Source organism: Apteryx rowi, unplaced genomic scaffold (genome assembly GCF_003343035.1).
Source record: "Apteryx rowi isolate R43461 unplaced genomic scaffold, aptRow1 scaffold_26, whole genome shotgun sequence".
In the NCBI taxonomy this organism is placed as follows: domain Eukaryota; kingdom Metazoa; phylum Chordata; class Aves; order Apterygiformes; family Apterygidae; genus Apteryx; species Apteryx rowi.
In genome coordinates this window covers 3435285-3450970 of record NW_020448974.1, presented here as the reverse complement: position 1 = coordinate 3450970, position 15686 = coordinate 3435285, and the positions used below count along the sequence as shown (strand labels likewise).

The 15686-nt window shown below is 41.9% G+C and overlaps 1 protein-coding gene across 3 annotated transcripts; it reads right to left on the bottom strand.

The window, feature by feature from the left end:
- Positions 1–136: 136 nt before the first annotated feature.
- On the bottom strand, positions 137–14589 carry CRLF3 (cytokine receptor like factor 3). 3 transcript variants are annotated; one of them, XM_026067463.1, is made up of 8 exons: positions 14569–14589; positions 13271–13478; positions 11172–11259; positions 10529–10706; positions 9044–9266; positions 7912–8044; positions 3581–3693; positions 137–3317 (listed from the first exon to the last, which is right to left on the bottom strand). In XM_026067463.1, exons 1-8 carry the CDS (start codon positions 14572–14574, stop codon positions 3064–3066), a joined length of 1203 nt encoding a protein of 400 aa, XP_025923248.1. In that variant the 5' UTR covers positions 14575–14589; the 3' UTR covers positions 137–3063. The 3 variants fall into 3 exon arrangements, 2 of the variants coding, with proteins under 2 accessions (XP_025923248.1, XP_025923247.1); XM_026067462.1 differs by lacking the exon at positions 14569–14589 and adding an exon at positions 14069–14217; XR_003253776.1 differs by lacking the exons at positions 137–3317; positions 14569–14589 and adding exons at positions 4389–4527; positions 14069–14434 and having other exon boundaries at positions 3614–3693.
- Positions 14590–15686: the final 1097 nt, after the last annotated feature.

Below are 15686 nucleotides of genomic sequence, written 5' to 3'. Positions count from 1 at the left end.
AAAGTAATTAGAAAAGAAATGGAGAAGCTCTTAAACATGGGTGCAGCACCACAGACTACCTATTTTTGATGGTTGTGGTAACTCAGCTCACCGATACGCAGCTTTGTACCCCTGATTAACAATTTACTAAAACATACACAGTTGAGGGATAAAACTTTATTTAAAAAATTCAAATATCACTTGACACATGTCTCAGTTGAGGTAAGTGAATGTACTAGCTTCAGAAAACAACTTTCAGGATTTCATAAGCGGTTAACACTCTTGCTTGCAAGGCTCCAATAGCTAGAGGTGAAAGACTGTAAAGGAAGTGTCAAGTCTTTTATCTATCTAAACTCTGTTCTGGAGTAACAGAATTTCAACCGTTTTAATCCAAGCCTCTTCAGCTTTTTTAGATACCTATTACTCAGGTCTCTTACCCTGAGATTCTTTACCCCTCCCACATTTAAAAGGTGCAGCTCTAAGAGGCAGCTGAACAGTACCTAATTTGTATTTCAGGCAGCTAGTCTTATACTCAGTTTAAAAAATAAGAAAATGGGCAAGCTGGCCCTGTTCTAGATCCAGCTAAAGACTTAAGTCAGAAAAGCTTATTTAGTCTATTGCCATCCCCAGCTCCCGGGAGGAGCTAGAGGGGCCTCCTGTACTAGCCCTTCACAGTCATCTAAGCTGCTCTGTGTGTGTATTCTGAACAAACTGGCAAGGTAGGAGCATCCAGAAGTACCTGAATTGAAGATTCACGCTTCACGTTCTAATATGCTGGTGAAATCCCCCAGAGCAGTAGTCTGACTAGTCACTAGTCTGACTAGCCCCTCCAAAAGCAGATGAAAAGGTACCTGACCCTTTGGTGCCTCAAAAGTGTAGATATTTGCTAATTTAGCTTCCATACAGTGAAAATACTAAGTTACAACTAGTACCTGACACCTGAAGTCTTAGTAGTAAAATAAATCTTGCTCTGCTCAGTAGTGGTGACAGTCAGCTGCTAGCTACAATGCCAGCCTGACCATCTCTGAACAGGACTGATGCTGTTTGACCACCTACTGCGCTTTCTTGCTATAGCAAAGGAACTGGATTTGGGACGCAGCGCATTATTGAAAATGCTCTTTGCAGGCTCATTGAGAGAGGGAGCCCCAGAAGTATAGGATAAGCTAGTATCCTCTGACTCCCTAACAGTGAAATAGTTAAGCTTGAGGAGCTGAGAATACAGCAGGCTTTTTCTTTGCTAACACTGGCTAATCTTACCTGCAGGTGTCCAGTCGTCTTCACTTCGTATTTTATAGCAAATTCCAATTTAACTGCCAGATACATGCTCTTTGCATACATCCAAATCTACTCTCTTTTTCCCTTGTAAAGGGCATAAATACTAGCCTCTACTCTCTTGAAATTCACATACCCCTACTACAGATGTCTAGGGGAAAAAGAGAGGTAGGATGACTAATCTTTTTGTACTGATAATTTGAGTATGGGGGATGTTAATCCACTTAAGGCTTTTTTTATGCTAGCACAGAGGGCTAATGCAGCATGTTAACACTGAAGGAAGAGGGTAGGATGATTGTCTAGGTCTTATAAAAATACTGCTACTCTAACATGCTAAAATATATATATTTTTTATCAATCTTGAGGTAAGAAGGCCTCTTTTAAAGCCCTCAGCATTTCTTTAAAATATTCTTTAAATGCAGTAGTATTGCAAATTAATCTTTTGACCAGCAATAGGACTCTATTTGACAAGTGCATTATTCTAAATCTCATTTGCTATTAAGGCAATACTGGTAACATTATGTAACTTATTTTAAAAGTTGACTAATTCACATGAAATTCTTAGCCCATGCTACTAGATGGGGGACACAGCTAAATTAGCACTATCATCTACTCTATTTTGAATGGGCTAAGTCTGTGCCAGCAGGGTCTGTCTTAAGCCTGTAAACATCGCCCATCTCCATTAACTCCCAACCTGGATCCCTAGCCATGGTCCCAGCTGGCTCTGGACGTGTGCTACTGCTCGCAGCCCAGGCTGTCCCGGCACTTGGCACGTCAAACTGCACTACTGCACTTGAACGCAAGGTGTTTGCTGGTATCTACCCTGCACATGCTGTTCAGGATTTCCAGGAGCTGCCCATTTTGCTTGTCTCTGTTGATGGGCAGTAGAAAGCAAAGCAGTCACCCCCCAGTCTTACAAGGGCTCTGTGAGGAATCRTGGCTGCCACCTGCACGTCATGCCTAAACAGTAAAGCAGCAAGGCCTGCTCCGATCTAGCCAGCAAAGCAAAGCGGAGCTGGGGGAGGCATTTCAGAGCGGCTGGGGTAACCATCCTGCCCTAGGCATTGGTCTAGTTTGTCAGACAAGTGTTGGCATTAAAGCAAGCATTGCCATGCAACTACTCTAGAAAATATATTTCAAGTGACAACACAGAAAACACTTCAAGAAACATCTGAAAATAAGGCACTTGCATAACAGTGAGACATTTAACAGACTGGCTACATATTTAAACAGACACTTTGGCTCAGACATCCTTGTTCTGGGGGAATGAACAGTACCATGCATGGAAGAAATTGCTGTTGCATGCAGAACCCACTATCTGTTCAGATTAAGGCAGCATTGTGTACAAGGAAGCATGGCAGAACATCACCGCGCTAAATACTTTGCTCTTTTTATGAGTGGTATAAATAAGACTTTGGTCCATTAACTCCAACCCCCCAAAAGTTACAGGCTGATTTCACAGAACAGCAGCATTAAGCAAAGTTAATTCCACACAAGCGTACCCTGAGACTAGAGTACAATGAAATACTGACAAAAATCAAGTCTAGAAAAAACAGTAAAAAGTCTTTATGGACTGTTTAAATTAATTTGCCTAAGCAAATGCCTGTTGAACTTTTTCCAGAGTAACAGATCAAATGTTTCACAATTATTATTTTTTTAAATGAATCCAGCAGAAAGTACAATATAGTGGAGTTCAAGTAATATAAAGACAGGTTTTTGTTAGCAGATTGTTGATATCAAACAGCTGGAAACCCAGATTTTTAATATTACATTTTATACCAAGAACAAGAATCCCTTCACTTGCTTGAGCTGCTAGAACACCAAGACCTTCCAGCCTGGGTATGAGAACGAACATCCAAAATACAAAGAACCACAGCACTGATCAAGTACCCAGTCAAAGACCACTTCCCTGTTGTTAGAGCTAATGGTTACTCTAAGCTTGGAGTTTCCTCCCTCGTTGCTGGAAGGCCCTAACTGCACAGCCTCCATGTCAAATGTCACAGTCGATCCAGAAGTGACAGCAGGCAGTTGGTTTGTCATCTCTTTCCCATTTACAAATACTGCCCCTGAAACAGCCAAGACACCAAACGTTATTTCTCGCTTTCAGCACGGACCAGCAGGTGCAGCGCTACGTCTCCCCGTTGCTGCAAGTTACAATGCTGCAAGCAGCAAAAGGAGACTCATGATCCTACCAAACATTTTAACTGCACAAGTGGAACGTACACAAATGCGGTTAAAGTTACATGCATGTTACCCAGGACGAGGGCTAAAGAAAAAGGGCTTTTGGAAAAAGGGAATTATGCTCTTCAATTATGTGATTCAAACTCACCGTTTGTGCTAATGCACACAGCTTTATCCCGCTGCAAAGAATCGTAGCCGTTCTGCTGCTCCACGCACACCCCTAGGCTGTCTCGTCTGTCTGGCTGACCCACGGTTTCAATTCTACCAAGCAAAAAGTGAAGACAAACCCTGAAGCTTTAAATCAAAACACACAGTGACATCCAGACTAAGACCCTGTCATACCAGACCTCTGTATTGCTGCCCCAGGGTTTTCAACAAAGTCACCCAGCCTTTGGGGGAGATCTCTGTCGAGTGACCAAAGGTCCTACCAGCCCGTCCAACAGCTCCACTGAGCAATGCTGTAACCACTAATCTGTACAAAAGGTGAACCTGCTGCTTTCAAATTTTCATAGCCATTTAATAAAATTGTCTGCTATTACAGCTTATGAGTCTTTTGAAATGATTTCCAGTTGCCTGAAATACGTCTTAAGAATCAACTAATATGCACAAACTACAATCTATAGTCATCTATAACAGACTACTGGTCAACAGTACATTTTATGGCAAGACAACTGTAGTTTGAGCAAGTATTTATTAAGTATTCACATGCTCAAAGGCAGCCTGTTATTACAGCAACTTTTTTGTTTTCTCTGTAATTCTGCTACATAAAGGTGATTTGGGGGGAAAGGCTGAGGGTTTTTATTTTGTTTTAATAAATCTGCTTTGTGCAAATGGATATTAAAACCCATGCCTAGAAGAGCATTTACAAGCCTGGCTTCTGCTCAGCTGCAGTTAAGATTTTGGTCCCAAGGAAGAACAGTGACAGTGACACATCTCCAAAGAACGAGGAAACAAACCCAGCAAGTGCCCGGGGATGCAGCTCCCCGCAGGCCCCAGCAGCCGAGTGAAGCTGCACGGTTTGTGCACTGCTACATCCAAGTCCTTCCTCTTTTATTGCCATTTCTCAAAGGTGCTAAATCATACTTTCAGGAGAGCCTGGATGACATGGGAAACTCGGTTTCACTAACAGACCAACTCAGCTGGCCACCAGTGATGCTTCAGAAAGCAAAACTGGTTATTTTCATTACAGCATAAGAGAAAAAGCAGCGCTGACACTGAGTTGTTGCCAAGCAACAGGAAAACTTAAGCAAAAGCTTTAAGAACTGGAAATTAAATTGAGCAGCAGACTGGCACACAATGGGTAAATTCTTTCAAAACAAACAGGGAAGATCAAACTGGAACCATGTTTTACTTTTGCGCTCCATTACGTTTTTCAGTCCCCCGGGAAACATCATTAAGATAGCAAGAGCCTTGTGTTGTAAAGCAAAGCAAAAAAAAAAACAAGAAAAAGTTAAAACATCCAACAAGCTTTTAATGTGGAAGCGATCCACAAGGTTTTCCCAAAACAACTTTAAACGAGATTTACAATTCATTTTGGTACTATATTCTAGTTTTTAAACTCAGTCACTAGTAAAGTCTTACAAACAGCTATTATCTGTAAAGTTGAGAGGTAAAGCCTTTGTACATAAGGTAACTAATTAATTCCATCCCCAGTTAAGGGAGCCTTTCATCAGTTTTAGATTGGAAATAAATGCTTGTACAGACACAAGAATGACAAAAGAATACATAATTGAAAATCCATCGAAGTGTAGGAATTTTATCATTTTGATTTGTACCCATGCTTACTTGCTCATTTATATAGACCCTATTTTTGCAGAACACTGTCAAAGTAACCTGGACCAGCAGCAGTTTGAAGAAACAACTATCACACGAGCAACAGGACAGAAAAACCTCTGAGGTAGGAGCAACAGCACACCCAGAGGGGAAGTGTTTACGCAGGAGTCAGTCCAACACCCCCTAAATTTATTAGGTTCAGCTCTCTGTGGTAGCAACACTGAATCCAGGCTGTAGCCACATTCTGCACCATGCACTTCTGTATCCATCATACCCAGGCTTTCCAGTGGCAGGGTTACCCGCTCTCCCTCTCTACACTGCTTTACTTCGCAGAGAGCAGTTTGGGCTGTACACGAATACACAGGAAGTGGGAAAAGCCAAAACTTCCTTATGCCATAAGGAAGACACTCAAAGTAAGTGCCCAAGACAATGGCCAACCTGTAATTCTCCTGTGGCTTCCCTCTTCCTGCATGCATGGGGAAGAGGGCCAGGATCTGGCTTAGGTCACCATTCCTTTCCTTACTAGATTTTGTTTTTTCAGCAATTAATAACCAGCCCAAGGCAAAGAGCCCAAGATGAGGGAACAGTACAGAGCATCACTGTAAAGTTTCCTAAGCTTTGCTTTACTAGACTGATACTTGCTACCACGTTAACAACTTTATTTTCCAGCCCCTATGATCCCTGGGGCTATTTTTTAAAAGCCTACAGAATACGTGGTAGGAACAATACTTAAGAGAACACAGTTCACTCCCTTCTCACTACTTCCAGTGCTGCAGAGCAAAACCTTGTGCCCCGTCACTGCAGTATATGGACCCTGAACCAGTTCACCCGCCACCAGTTTCCATTTGTCTTAGAGCACAGAGAAGTAAATCTATGGGCAATCACATACACTTCATTTCTGAATAGCTGTCAGTAGAGTTGGGGCAAGGGCACAAAGTCCGTGCGATCTCTGCGTAGCGTCTGCTGGACGATCTCAAATCACTAGCCTGGCCAGACTGACTGCGGCTCCCTGCTGCAAGCAGAAACTTTAGAGACAGCCGTGGAGCTGGTCACCGCGCAGAAATATTCCCTCTCCTAAATGCAGCTCCCTGGAGGCTGCAAGGAAATAGAACAAGTCTTGACCTAGAGTAACGATGTTATTCTCCAACGTGCCCAAGTGCCTTGCCTCAGAGGATATCTGAAGCAGTCTACCTTTAAAAAGCAGATACAAAGCATTGCCTTTATCACAGCTTCACTTTTCAGTGACCAGGCATGCCGGTGTCCTGAATGCACAAGAAGATTACAAAGCTGCTTCACAAACATCTGTAACATGAACCTTGCTCACATTCGCTCCACAGGCCACTTATCCCCTTGTGAACATACTTCAGTTTCAACAGATGGAAAAAGCCAAACACCAAATACCACATCTCACTGTTCAGCGAAGTCTCGCACACGCTTTGAAACAGAAAGCTACTCTCAGGCCTGGGAAGAGGAACACAACCTATTTTTGAGGTTGTCTTCAATCTTAAAATTCATCTCATTACATCTCTTGCAGACGTATGCTTGTTAGAGCTCTGCCATGCTGAAACAATCTCCTCTTGGAGAGGAGTCCACATTACCAAACTGTAAAGCAGAAGATTTTCATGTGTTACTAATAAAAGAAAATAAAAGACATTGGCATGAAACAGAACCAAGGGAAACCTCAAAGTTCTGCCTTTAATTGCACAGGCACTTCTGAGCCAAGAGATATTAAATCTAACAACAGATTTCAAATAGAAGCTTTGAATCCTTTTATCCCATCTCAGACAAGGCAGCTGAATACATCCTTATATTACAACCATCTAAAGTCAAGATAATTCATTATCAGGAAGGCAGAAATGAAACACTATGGAATAAATTATGAAAATACCATAAACAAGCCTCTTAAGTTGCCTTTGAGGATTGCCTACTGTACAGCAAGAACAGTTTTATTTAACCAGAGAAAGATGGAACAGAGCTTCAAAGTCTTTGAGGTCTGTAATTACAACTGACATATCCACAAGGAAGTTCCTCTTACCCAGTTAAGCTGCAGCATCTCAGGGAGCAGCAAAGATGCCAAGGCTTTTAATCTCATTTTGTGTCAAATTAAAAGCTTGCATTTCACAAGATACCTTCTCCCCTCAAGAGTTTCTAATGCCAGCTGCAAACAGCAGCGTGATCAGCACGCCAATTATCTCAGAGGTTAGCGACACCAGTGCCAGACTGTCATCCTTATCTGTGCCAACAAAACATGTCTCCAAGGATGCAAAGCAGGTGGATAGTCAGGGAAGGAAAGAACCTGGTGACAGGGCAGCTTACCCAAAGCTGAACAGAATCAATGGAGAACCTCCCCTGACTTCTGATTAGCCAGCAACAGCTGCCACAAAAACTAAGAGGAAACTGAATTCTTTACTGATATGCTCAGCATGGCCTATTTTTTGCCATCCCTCAGGAGTTCTCTCTAGCTTCTGTTCCAGACAGGTGTAGATCCTACAAAAACATCAGATGTTGTCCTAAAGAATGAGGAAGTAGAAGTAAAGATGATAGAAAAGTTCAGACTTCACACAGACATGCTACCTTGACTGGGGCTGTGCTGATGTAAAACACACATCAAGATTAATGTTTGCATACAATTCAAAGATAACAGACTAGAGAAGGAAGCTTAGTTCGCAGCAGATGCACCAGATGAGCAATCCAGAAAGTACTTGCCTGAATGTTAATGTCTGCCCACAGAAGTAAGTAGGAGCTTTGGAGTAGAGCACGCCGCATGACTGAGAATCATTTCGAAGCGCTATGTTTCTTCGACTGCTCAAACTGTAGCCCTCCAAACCAGTTGTCCATTCTTCAAAGAAAAATAAAAAGGATGAACATCAACTAGACTAGATACTGTCTGTGCAAAAAATAGTCTGCTGCAAGGTCCACATAAGAGGTTTACCTCTTATGAAGCTTAAGTTATGTAAAGAACAGGGGCTGTCTTCCTCTTCCTCTGATGGAGAGATTTCTTTTTCAAATCATTTACAATTACAAAAAATATTTCCCGGCTTGTAGGGTTCACCAGAAGTTCACTCTTTGCTGCGATCCCTGTGAAGTCACTTTGTAGGCAAAGGAAAACCTTTGTGACCCACTGCCTTTAAAAACTTGAAACTGAAGATAAAACTGAAGTTTTCTGTCTCCAGCCAAAATAAGAACTAGTTTTACAGATGGATTATAAACTTGTTATGTGAATGCTGGAGTAGGGGTGGGAGACAAGGGGGGAAAAAAAAAAAATCATTTCTGGCCTGTAAGCACTGGCTAAGTCTGCCTGCTTTTTCATCAATCTCTTACTATTGAGCTCATTTCTCAGAAGAAGGCAACACCCTCCTACCTAAAGGAGGACAAAGTCCTCAAGCTAACGCAGGAACCAGACAAAAGCTGAAATAGCTCAGATTCTCTGCATCTCTTCGCACTCAGTGCTCAAATGAGCTGCAGAGAAAAAGAGCTTCCCCCACCTCAGTAATAAGTCTGAACACAGCCGACATTTATTTCATAAAATATGAATCATAAAAATGGTGAACAATAAAGTTTCACACCGACACTTTCCAAGCCCAGACATGGAGCTATCTGATGGAAATGCTCACTAACCATCACTCATACCACAAAGCTGAAATCCAAATTAAGCAAAGAATAAACTCTAGTACGGAAGACTAGATAATGCATCATGCATTACACGCATACATTGCAGGTCAGGAAACCCCACCATCAGACAAAAACAAGCTCCATAAATCATTCAACTATAAACCCTCAGGAGTCCTGCACAGATGACATGGACCTAAGATGAAGATAAATAGCAGTGAAACAGTACCATGGGGAACTAGTGTGGTATGGCCGATCTGAGGAACACTCCATGGACTCCACTCTTGCCGCCCATCTCCTCGGGCACAGACTCTGAACTGGTAATCAACATTAGGATCAATATGCAGTACTATGAACTCCGTCTCTGAGCCGACATATACGTCCTCAAAGTGATTGGCAGTGCTCTTACGATATTGCAGTCTGTAATCTTGTGGGATAAAGTCATCATCCACCTAGAGAAACATTTATTACATTAATGAGGGACCCTGCTCTTTTTTTCCCCCTTCCACCTCTGAAACAGGACATGTTAGGATAGTATTGCAGGCTGTCATCAAAGGCGAATCAGAGTCACAAAGTATTTAAGGACAGAAAACACATTCCAGAAAATAAAATCAGAGTTTGAACCAACTAATACAAAAGGAAGTATAAGAATGATTTGACCACAGTTTAACAGTATCTGTAGGAGAAGAGACATTTAACAAAAGGCTTTTCAATCTAGCAAACAAAGATGTAACATGATCCAGCAGCCAAAAGCTAAGACAAATTTGGAAAAGCAATTCAGTGCTGATTTTTAACATCAAAGGGAGTTTGCTATTATCCTTCTTAAATTGTTCTAGAGGATGATTTCTCATTCTCTAAGTCAAAAGACATAGGGTTGGGGGGGGGTTCTTTTTTTGGGGGGGGGAAGGCTCTACTATCATTCAAACATGATCAAACTCAGGAAAATCCTTGGTAGCACAGGCAGTCAGATTAGATGCCACTCTTGTGCCTATGGTTTTAGAATTTGAATCCACATCCTTTGCAAGGTAAGGTGACCAATGGCTGGCTGTTGCTAGAACAACAAAAGTTGGTTTCACGCTGCCAAGTAATACAGAACTGTCCAACAATGACTAAACCACATCAGAACACAGCAGTGATTTATTCAATAAAAATATTTCTTGAATATCGAAGAGAAAGATTACTTGAGTATCTAATGCCAATATTAGAATATTTTCTCTTCGCATCCGCTGCATCTCCCTAAGAACGCAAACATGTTTAGATACAAGATCATAACAAAACTGGTTCAGCCTCCTCTGAATGAAAATACCAGCTCTTCTAAAGTGTCTTCAAAGGGGGGACAAAAACCTCACACCAGCAATGAGGTTCAGTCTCAATGAGAGCATCCAGCTATTGTTGCCACACAGATGAACTACATAGTTCCACAGCACGAATGGCTACGTGTGAATCACGTCCATCAGAAAGAGACACCAGGATTTCTTGATGCCATTGTACAAACAGCAGTCATGGACCACAGATATAATACTCTATTATTTATTTGTTTAGTGGCTATAGTATCTGAAGGCAGCATTCCTTGCTTGTCCAATAGCTTCTCACTACACACAGGAGTGGACTATTCCTTTGAAAGCAGTAGAAAATTTAGAAAGAAAGTGGCATTTTCTGTTTCTTTCAAGAAAAGACAAGTTTGAATTATTTTCTCCCACGATATTCTACCTACCTTACACCATCGGACTAATATACCTCCAGGCTTCTCAATGAATTCCTCTAACTGTACAGGTGGGTGAGACGCTACAGTCCCATGTCTGAATATTTGATTTTTCAATATAGTAAGAAGGCAGTCATCCAACTGGGCAGATAAACAAGGCACATCGACCAAGGAGGGCACTTCTGGTAAGCTGAGAAAGGAAAGTTTGCCACAATGAATGGAGACAGCTTCCACAAATTCATGCGTCATCCCTACAATTGAATCTATATAGACTTTGTGAGGAAAGAACAGCCGTGGAAATTGGCATGTGCATTTCAAACTTAAAAGACTCAGAAAACATCCAGTGTTTCAGTCCTAACCAGACTGTCTGTTTCTCTGGAAATACTCTGAAATACAGGCTGATCCATAGGGAGTGGTTTCATCATTCACAAATAAACAGCCTATATTTCTACAGAATATATGCCGGCTGAAGACTACTCTATCTGTGACTGCTAACTCAGTGAAAGTCTATGAAATAAACAGGACAGCAACACCTCAAATGAAACTTATATGGCAAAGCAGTGGAGGGCTTTAATTTCAAAGGGAAAAAGATCTTCTATAAAGGAACAGCACATGTGCTGCTGCCCCCGATCACTTCAGTGCGTCAATATCTTACCTATCTAGCTGAATATGTAAAGCTTTTTTTGTAAAGCTGCATAGTTTCTCATTCTCTTGTCCCACGTCTCCATGGACTGCACTCTCTCCTGGAATCAAATGGTAAAAATATTCCCAATGAGAAAATGTCCAAGACAGGCATTCTTCACTTCAAAGAATAACCAGTTCTGACACGAACAACCAATTAAACACGCAGCATTCTCAGCACTTTTGCTAGACCTCTTCGCTAGAGAACAAAATTATAGTTAATAATATAAAGCCTATCTAGCAACTTTTGAAGCTCTCAAAGCTTTCTGTAGACACACCCATAACAGATGTAATAATTTGCCTCAGGTATCAAACAGTAGCAGAACTGGGGGCAGATGCCAGGAATCAGGATTCTTAATCCTTTCCTCCATCTGCTTTAAAGGAAGGAAAAAAAAGCAAAGCACCTTCACTGAATAAAATATCAAAAAGCTGAAACTTAAAAAACAAAAAATAACTTCCACCACTGTTCTGCTTACTACAATCTAGATAATCACTATTGTCATAATGTATGAAATAACCTGTACATTAAAGTGTGGAGATAAACAGAAATCTTTTCATAAGCTTTCCATATAAAGTAGCGGCTCACACTTCAGCTGACAGAGATGTATGCTCCATCTCCTATCTAATGACTTGATGGTAATTTACAACATAAGCAAGCTCAGTGCATTTTCAAATGGAGGATTACAAATCTCTAATGAAAAACATACGTCATAATTGGCAGCAAGAGAGTTAATAAGCACGGAGGCTTAACTCCTTTCTGACTCAGATGTAATCTCTCCGCTCACTTTAACGACATGACTTAGCAACGCTTGTATTGCTACAGAGAGAACTGTGACCCATGGGATAGGAAGGGCACAGCTGGCCAGCGTCTCACAAGAGCTAACAGAAACTTGTATAAAACGTAAGCAATCTTTGTCACCACCTTGTGATTCAGTAACCCTGTATGTAAAATGGATGCAAGGTTACTACCAGCTGTCTCAGAGGCTGCAGTATTAGCAAGAAACCAACAGTTTAATTCTTAAATATTGTCGCTTCCAAGCCAGCGTGTTCTTTAAGCGTTAAGCTCACATCTGAGCGCAAGCTGGTAGATTTCCTACTCATGGGAGACGACTCAATGCACTTTAGCTCACCAAACTGAGATCGTGTTGAAAGAAAGTTAAAGTTGAGACATGAGAACAATGCAAGGAAACTGCCAACATACTCATGGCTCAGACATGCTCCCAGTAGGTTCTCCAATGTGGGGAAACAGTCAAGAGTGACATTCCTTTCTGGCTAGGTATTAGCAGCAGTAGGGCACATTCTGCCCTTTAGAGTAATCTTTCACATGTCTATTTTTATCTGCCTCATCCTCAAATCTTTTGGAGGAACCTTATTCCATACAGAGGCACACATATTTCTCATGTTCTCCACTTAACAGAAAAAATAATTCTTTTACTTCAGTTGCTATTCCATAAGCTATAAATAACTTCCTTCCAGTCACAAATGTTAGAACAAACATTCACTCACTCAGTTTGAGCAGTAACTCACTTTCCAAGATTAAATAAATTCAAATTTTAACTAATTTTATCGTGGTAATGAGAACTATTGGTCCACAGCAGATGAAGTTCATCCTTGCAGAGGACTGACATAAGATTTATTCACCACTGTAATTCTGCTGCACTCAGTTGCTAACTTAACAAAAAAAATCTTTGTTGGTCTTACTATTATGGTACCCCATTTACATTTTATTTTAAAGCAGCCTGACATAAAAGCAGCCTCTTTCTAGTGTCCTGGGGTGTAGGACAACTCTGCAGTAAGATACACTTCTGAAAGTAGATGCTCTCCGTCTTTAAGAGTAGCTATGCTAACAAAGCTACAATTAACCCTAGGTTTGCAGTGAAACATTAAAATACGTGTTTGTAGGAGATAATATTGATTGTCTTTTTCCTACATGTACCCACCTGTAATCTCTTCCTAACAGTTGATATGGCCCCAAATGAGCCAAATATACAGATCATAACAGGAAGATTCCAGTCTTCAAGAGAAGACATACCAGAAGGTAAAGCTAAGACTTAATTCCAGGTCCTGCCTTACCTTCGCRGAGCAGGTCATCAGCTGTACTGACTCCATGCTCTATTAGTTTCTGGCATTCATCCAATGGTTTGATGCTCTCTTGTTCTATAGTATCTACCTCCTGCAGCAGTGACATCAGTCGCTCATCCAACAGCTTCTTTAGGGTCCCTTTTAAATCATTAAAATGTTGCTCAAGTACATCTCTGGTCAATGTTGCACTCTCTCTAATCTAAATTGAGGTAACAAGAAAGAAGGACTCAGGATAAAAATCAAAGATCATGCATATCTTTTAATTTTCTGAACCACCTTATCTGCATCTGCCGGTGAAAAACTGTGTGTGAAGCCAGCTTTAAAAAAAAAAAAAAAAAAAAAAAAAAAAAAAAAAAAAAAAAAAAAAAAAAAAAAAAAAAAAAAGACCACAGGCAGTTAGCAAATTAATGTAGTCATTTTAGTATATGTGCAGCAGGGAAGGAGGCAAAGAAACTAGCCTGGACAAGGGGAAAGGCATACTGGCTAAGCAAATCAAGATAATGTCTAAGGCTAGAGCTAAATACAAACTGGGTTATTTGTACTTCAATCAAAGATTTTTTCTTCTCAGAAGAATCTGAACATTCTCTTGGTCTTTCCCCCGCCACCTTCACAACTGCTGTAATCCTATTCAGAAACTACTCTGCCATCATATCCAGGTAATCCCCATTGGAAAGAAAAAGTATCAGTCTTCTATCTATATAGAAGCACTTTTCCAGAGCATATCACCACACTTGATTTTTTAAAATCCTACTACAGCTGCTTTCTTTTTAATCTTTTCCAAATAGCCACCTGTGAATTCCTTTGTCTGGGTCTGTGCTCCATGGTTACAGGACAGGGTGAACAGCAGATCTGTTTTGATGCTGGAAGAATGAGATCACAGAAGGTTCTGCAAGTGTTTATTAAAATGTTTGCAAACTTGCTGAATCTGATTTTTAGGAAACAAAATGCATTTGAACACCCTGAACTAATGATCCAAAAGTCAAAAGTAAACATCTCCCTGTGAACAACTTTTCTAAGTTCTGCACACAAGGAAATGCTGCAACATGCATGCTGCCTTACACGTAATTTCTAGATCTTTAGATGTACGGACAACCATCACCGGAAGTTCTCTGGTTAGGTAAAATAAATTTCCTCTTCAAGTAATATTCATGAACCTCTGCAGCTGCCACATAGCTTCATTTCCCTTCTCTTGTTATTTCAATGCTTCAGAAAAAAGGAAGTGTTTAGCTTTGTATAGGGGTGGGGTGGAGGAAGACAGAGAGAACAGTCACTTCTCAAAGCCCCAATACCTCCATTACATGCAGATACAAACTCAGCAAGTCGACCTCAGAGTTACCACCAGCTACGCAACCAGCACTGCGTAAAGGAAATACAAGTCCTTAAACATATAGAGCCGCACAAAGGCTTTCAAAAATCATATCTCATTGGTCCAAAAGAAAAGGATATGACATAGGGACCTAAAGAACTTTCCTATCACATTCGGCCACCAGTCTCCAAACAATAAAGCTTCTGCTACCTGAACTCCGGTCTAAGACACTTGGCATTTCTGGACATTTTGATTCTTTGGGTGCCTGTTGCACTGCAGCTTCTTTGTGGACAAAAAGGTGAGCGGCCCCAGAGTTGGAAAGACGGAGAACAGAAATAAATGCACTCAGGCAGAGAAATTCCCTCAGAGAGGAAAGGGAAAGAAAAGTGAGTCAACTAAGCAGTCACGGCCGCTGCAGTGAGGCAAACCGACTCGCTCTCAGTACATTTCATCAGGCAACGCTGGGATGGCAAGGTCGGACTGCAGGCAGCTACAACTGATGCTTAGAGGGCGTCTTAGAAGAGCAGCCAGTCTTTCAGCGGCTCTCCGCAGCCTCCCTCCCCACATCTGCATAGCTTATCTTGCATCTTCCCTGCAGAGCGGGCGGGTTATTAGCCCCAGTGAAAAACCCCGCTCTGCCTTTAGTGCAGGGCCACAGAAAAACCAGCTAAGCTGGAGCGTGAGCGATACCTGTGCACGGCACGGGGAGGCCRCGACCCGCAGTTCTCTGCATGAGGACAAGGGGGCTCAGCGCAGCACTCAACCAAAGCCCACTTGCCTGCGCGGGTGTTTCTGTTTAAAGGTGGGGGCAGGGAGACGTGCAGGCCGCTCTCTTTAAAATAAGGCTTAGCACCCCACCTGCTTTAGAGATTTGTTCTTGCCTAGAAAACTTTCCCATCACCTCAGAAAACCAGGTGCAGCTCGAGAACAGGCTCCTTTGACTCGCACCCGCTTCTCCTCCCCCCGACACCGTCTCCATCAGCCCGTTCCCAAAACCTTCCGCCCTCCCTGGCACCCGCAGCACCGGCGTTTTCCGGACAGGGCTGCGCTAGCCCAGCAGCTCAGCGCCCGCCGCCCCCACCAGGACCTGCCGGATCTACC